This window comes from Petaurus breviceps, unplaced genomic scaffold (assembly GCF_028583685.1).
Source record: "Petaurus breviceps papuanus isolate PSGF00001 unplaced genomic scaffold, PetGlider_PUasm1.0 90617, whole genome shotgun sequence".
NCBI lineage: Eukaryota > Metazoa > Chordata > Mammalia > Diprotodontia > Petauridae > Petaurus > Petaurus breviceps.
Genome location: NW_027187287.1, coordinates 3,222,278 through 3,227,489, shown reverse-complemented (window position 1 = coordinate 3,227,489; position 5,212 = coordinate 3,222,278). Strand labels below are relative to the sequence as shown.

Sequence of the window (5,212 nt, the reverse complement as noted above, 5' to 3'; positions counted from 1 at the left end):
CTCTCTCTCTCTCTCTCTCTCTCTCTCTCTCTCTCTCTCTCTCTCTCCCCTTCCTCTCCCTCTCCCTCTCTCTCTCTTTTTGTCTTTGTCTCCCTCTCCCTCCCTCCTCTATCTTTCTCTCTTCTCTCTCTACCATCTTTTCTTTCTCCCTCTCTCTCATTCTCTCTCTCCTTCCTCCACCTTTCTCTCTCATTCACTTTCTTACCTCTCTCTGTCTCTGTCCTTCCTTCCCTACCTCTTTTACTGTTTCTTACTCCCTCCCCTATCTCTTTCCTCCCATTCGTGCTCTTTCACTCTCTTCCTCTACCATCCTCTCCCCCCTCCCCCATTCTCCTCCTCTCTTTTTCTCCTTATCTCTCTTTCTGGCTCTTTCTCTCCATAAGTTCTTGGAGGGTACGGACAGTTTTCATTTTTGTATCAACAGCTCCTCACTCTGCCTGGCACATAGTAGGAGCTTCATAAATGCTTGTCGAATGATTGAATGTGAAGAAACAGCCTCTGGTTGGTTAGGAGCTTCTCCTTGGACTATTATTATGCTGAGACATTGACATTGAACTGTTTGGATCCCAAACTACTTCTGTCCACTGCTTCTCCTCCTGACCTTCTGTTCATTTGTGTTCCAGATAACTTCTATTTACGCAACCTGCCTGCCCAGCCCACGCTTCTGCCCCCCAATCACAACTTCCCCAGCATTGCCCGAGCAGCCCCAGGTCACCCCATTGGTTCTTGCAGCAGAGATCGGGAGGCAGGCCACCTCCAAAAAGGCCCAAAGGAGTTTGACCGATTCCTGATGAACAAGGAACTGGGCAAGGAGAAGGCAGGCAAGGCAGAGGGTAAGGATCGGCCAGTAGAAGACGATGTGAAGGAACGGCACAAACTGGTAATGCCCATGACTCCAGAGGGACCCTGCAAGGAGAGTACTCATCCTCGAAGTACCTGTGAGAACCGAACCAAGCACCTCAACTCCTGCTTCCTGAGTACAAAGGTACTTAATGGAGAGGTGGGCAAAGCTGTCCTGGCCAGCTGTACAGGGGGTATGCTGCCTCGACATGGGGCAGGGGTGGTGCCCAGCCGCTGTGCCAAGGACGCAGGACGGCCTGAGCGGGAGCGTGAGTTGGGCCACCACGAGCCAAACCAACCATACAGTGAGTGTCTGGAGCGGAGGCAGATGCTCCACCATTCAGTTTCCTACACGGTGCCCTCCAACTTGCCAGCCGTGCCACCCCCACTTAGCACCAGCTCTGGGACATTTCCTTGCTTACAGCTTCACTCCAATCCAGATATGTTATGCCCCCTTCAAGACAAAGCTACCCGAGACCTGAAACTCAGTGGGCCCACCTTTGTGCCTTCTGTGGGGCACCTACCTGACAAGAGCCGGTCATTCCAGGTGGCATCAGAGCCATGCCTGGCAGGGGAGGGGAAGGATCGGCACCATGAGGTGGGTGCTGACCACCCAGCGTCCTATGGAACCTCCTACCCCCACCTAAAGGCTGAGGGCAAGGGGGAGCGAAGGCTTGGCTTTGAGGCAGCCCTCAACCCAAGGCTGAAGGGATTGGAATATCTCAATAGCACTGGATCTGAAGGCCCCTTTCCTAATCTACCCCATGCACCCCCCAAAGGTGGCCTCGAGAAAGGAAGCTACTTTGAGATGCCCCCTCCCTCTCAGGACTGCTCCCGCCCTGGCCACCAGGACCCCTTGTGTGTGAAAATCAGCCAAACCTGCTGCACTTTAGACAAGGGTGCCAAAGAGGCCCCAGGCCCCAGTGCCCAAAAGGTTGCTAGGATACGGCATCAGCAGCACCTGTTACCTGAGATGGAACAGACGGGAAATGGGGCCGAAGCCCAGAGGAAGTCCATTGAGTTGGCATCCCTGGGCTACAATGGGCCCCACCTGCCACCCTGGACAGTCCATGGGAGTCAGGGTCCCCCCATCTCCATCAGTGAGGAGAGGAAGGGCTCCTACCTTGACCCCTTCAGCAACAGCCTACAGCAGGCAGCCCTCATGTCTCAAGAGCTGCCCACCCCACCGGATGAGGTCTCTGCCATGAAGAACCTGCTTAAGTATAGCAACCAAGCACTTATCGTCAGCCAGAAGCCCCCCTTTGTGGGTCTGGGAAATATCAAAGCCAGCTGTGTCCAACAGGAAGTGAAGTTCCAGTCAGGCAAGGGTCAAGGGGAGCTAGAGAGGCCTGACTGTGCCCGGAGCCGAGAGCATGAAGCCCCCCATAGTGATGGGGAGGTGAGGCAGCCCCCAGTGGGCATTGCTGTGGCTGTGGCCCGCCAGAAGGACACTTTGAGCCGCCCAGAACCTTCCTATGGCACTAATTCTAGCCGGCAGGGCCGTGCAGTGCCTGGGTTTAAAGGTACAGAACCTAAGGGGAAAGGGGTGGGGGGAGGGAAGAATTGGGGTCACCAGAGCTCAGGCTCTAAGCTAGAGGTGGGGGTGGAGTCAAAAATGGGCCTACTAACCCCATCTGGTTCTCATTGCATGACCTCAGGCTCACCCACAGGGCCCCAAGACCTTCTAGAGTTCACAGCTCACTTTCAGGAGGGGCAGCAGGGGAAAGAAATGGAGGCAGTCAGCTCTCTGGGAGGAAGGCAGACCAATCCCCTCATTCCTGCACACTCCTAAAGCTCCAGACCCACCTCTCCACCCCACTGTGGCTGGAGAGAGGCTGCTTTGTGCTCCATGCCCCGCTGACCCAGCCCTATTTACACCCTCTTCTCTCCCTCCTTCCCACTCCTTCTCTCATGATCTGAGCTTCCTTCAGCCCTCCCAGTGGATACACCATGTCCCATAACTCCATCAAGCTTTTACCCATCACTTGCAGTGCCAGTCCCTGGTATGGGCATTAACCCCTTCCTTGGACACCTTGTTGGAGCCCCATCCAATCTACTTCATGCACTAGTCAACCTTCCCCACATTGTAGAACCAAGGAGCTCCTAAGCCTTAGGTGCCTGGGTTGGTACCCACTCCACTTACTGTTGTTTATTCCCCATTGGCCTCTGTATAGCAGGCCCCAACCGCTCCATGCATGTGATCGATCTGGAAGCCGATGAGGAAAGGAGCCGACTCTGTGGTGATGAACGGCTGGGCCTCACGAGCCGGGAGCTGCTTCTCCAGTAAGGACCTGGGGCTCCAAGGCAGGGGTAGAGGGTGGGACAGGACACACAGACACAGTCATAGATTAATTGTATAAGGCCCAATCTCTCCTGATACAGAGAATGGTGATGTGGGAAGAACACTGAGCTAAGGGTCAGAGAGGTCCTGGGTTCTCTCCCTCACTGTGGATAAACTGAAATAATTGAATGGAACAAAATAGATGGTCTCCCTATCAGTGATGTTGTTCTGAGAAAAGCACCTTGTAAACTTTTTGTTCTTTTTATTTTTAACTAGACCTGTGATTTCATTTTATGTAGAACATCTCTAGCAAGTAGTAGTAATAGTAATAATAGCAGCAGCAGCTAGTATTTATATAATGCTTTAAGGTTTACAAAACATTTTACAGATATCATCTCATTGTATCCTCACAACAATCCTGGGAGAGGTAAGGCTAGTATTAACCCCATTTTACAAATGAGAAAACTGAGGCCCAGGGCTATTAAGTGACTTTCCCAGGGTCACACAGTTAATAAGTGTCTGAGACCAGATTTGAACTCAGGATTGGCTGCCTGACCTCAGGTCCAGCACTCTAACCACTGTACCGCCTCACTGTATCAACCCAAACAAAGCTCCTTCTGACAGTGTTCTGGAACACAGAGACTTAGAGGGCTGTTCAGGACTCTGAGAGGTTATGGGCCTTGCCTAGGGGGACTCAGCCTGGAAGTGTCAGAGGCAAGCATTCTAACCCCTACACCACACTGCCTCTCTTGGAAACTCTCTACTTTTTCGTTGCTTTGAAGGATCTGTGATTTTTACTTGTGTGAGTATTACTTCCTTCCACCAAAATAAGATCAGAGCCTTCCCCACACAGTCAGAGTTGGCACGATAAGTTTCTGTAATCAAGTGAATTCACCCAGTTAGCCAGGCTGATCCTCAGACCACAGTCACATACATAGTCCATCTCAGTCCTCTTAAGTATTTTCAGTTTAGTAGAACATGCCAGAGCCTCTGCTCAGTCAGCATAGCCAGTAAGATTCAACAGAGCAGAATTTTAATGGACATTGTAAATCACTAAGAACATTATATAAATGGGAGCCATTGTTAGTAATGATAATAATAATAGTCTAGAACTTGGGCCTCCACCCACCCAAATATCCCCATTAGTTATGAAAGCCTTAGATCATAGAGCTGACCTGATCTTCGTATTTCCACCTTATCTCAGGTGTGGAATGCTCTGTTACTGCAATAGATTTGCGATCTCATCCACGGGGGTCTCCCTCCTATGGATGCATATCCCATCCCATCCATGCTTTCTCATCATGGGTAAGATTCTTGTCCATATTCTTCAAGAGATCCTCCATCTATAGGATCTGGCCAACATGGTGGAGGCCTTCTTCCAGGTCAGGGATTTTTAACTCCTTTGGGGCTTTGGATTCCTGGGGAAGTCTAGTGAAATATGGATCTCTTCTCACAAGAATATTTTTAAATGCATAAAATAAATCACATTTTTATAAAGGAAATCAATTTTATTAAAATGAAGATAATTTTTTTCCCATCAAAGTTCACACATCATCTGAAATCTATCCATGGACTCCTGGTTGAGAATTCCTGCTCCAGGACTTTAATGGAATTTTGAGGGCGTCATTGATGCACTGGAGTTGTCCATCTGTTATCCCTAACTATAAAAATAAAAACTGTTATTTCCCTCCCCTGCGATGGTATCTCTCCAGAGGCAGGCTATGTATTGTCAAGGACCTGGCTTTTGAGTAGAGAGAGCAAGGTAAAGGAGAGGAGCCCTACGGCACTGAACTGGGGGTGAGGCCTGGGTTCCGTTCTCAGTTCTTTTAGTTACTGTCTGGATGACCCTTGAGCAAGTCACTTCGCCACTCAGACTCAGTTGTACCCAGGACTCCAATTTTCTGGGTCCCTTGGTAGCTTCCTGGACTCCCATTGGAAGAGTTCCTATAGAGGTATATCCTTATCTGAAAGAAGATAAGGGGCCTGGGGAATGAGGAAGGGGGTTGAATTGAATTGAATTTCTAAGCTCCCTACTCTCTCTCTCTCTCTTTCTCTCTCTCTCTCTCTCTCTCTCTCTCTCTCTCTCTCTCT

At 50.2% G+C, this 5,212-nt stretch overlaps 1 protein-coding gene across 1 annotated transcript in view; it reads left to right on the top strand.

Annotated features, from left to right (window-relative positions):
- The window catches only part of BAHCC1 (BAH domain and coiled-coil containing 1), a 179,919-nt gene that overhangs the window by 123,299 nt on the left and 51,408 nt on the right, over positions 1-5,212 (top strand). Inside the window, exons 5-6 of the mRNA XM_069064081.1 lie at positions 624-2,363; positions 3,015-3,123. Of these exons, the coding sequence (XP_068920182.1) occupies positions 624-2,363; positions 3,015-3,123 (1,849 nt within the window). The remainder of the gene's footprint in view (positions 1-623; positions 2,364-3,014; positions 3,124-5,212) is intronic.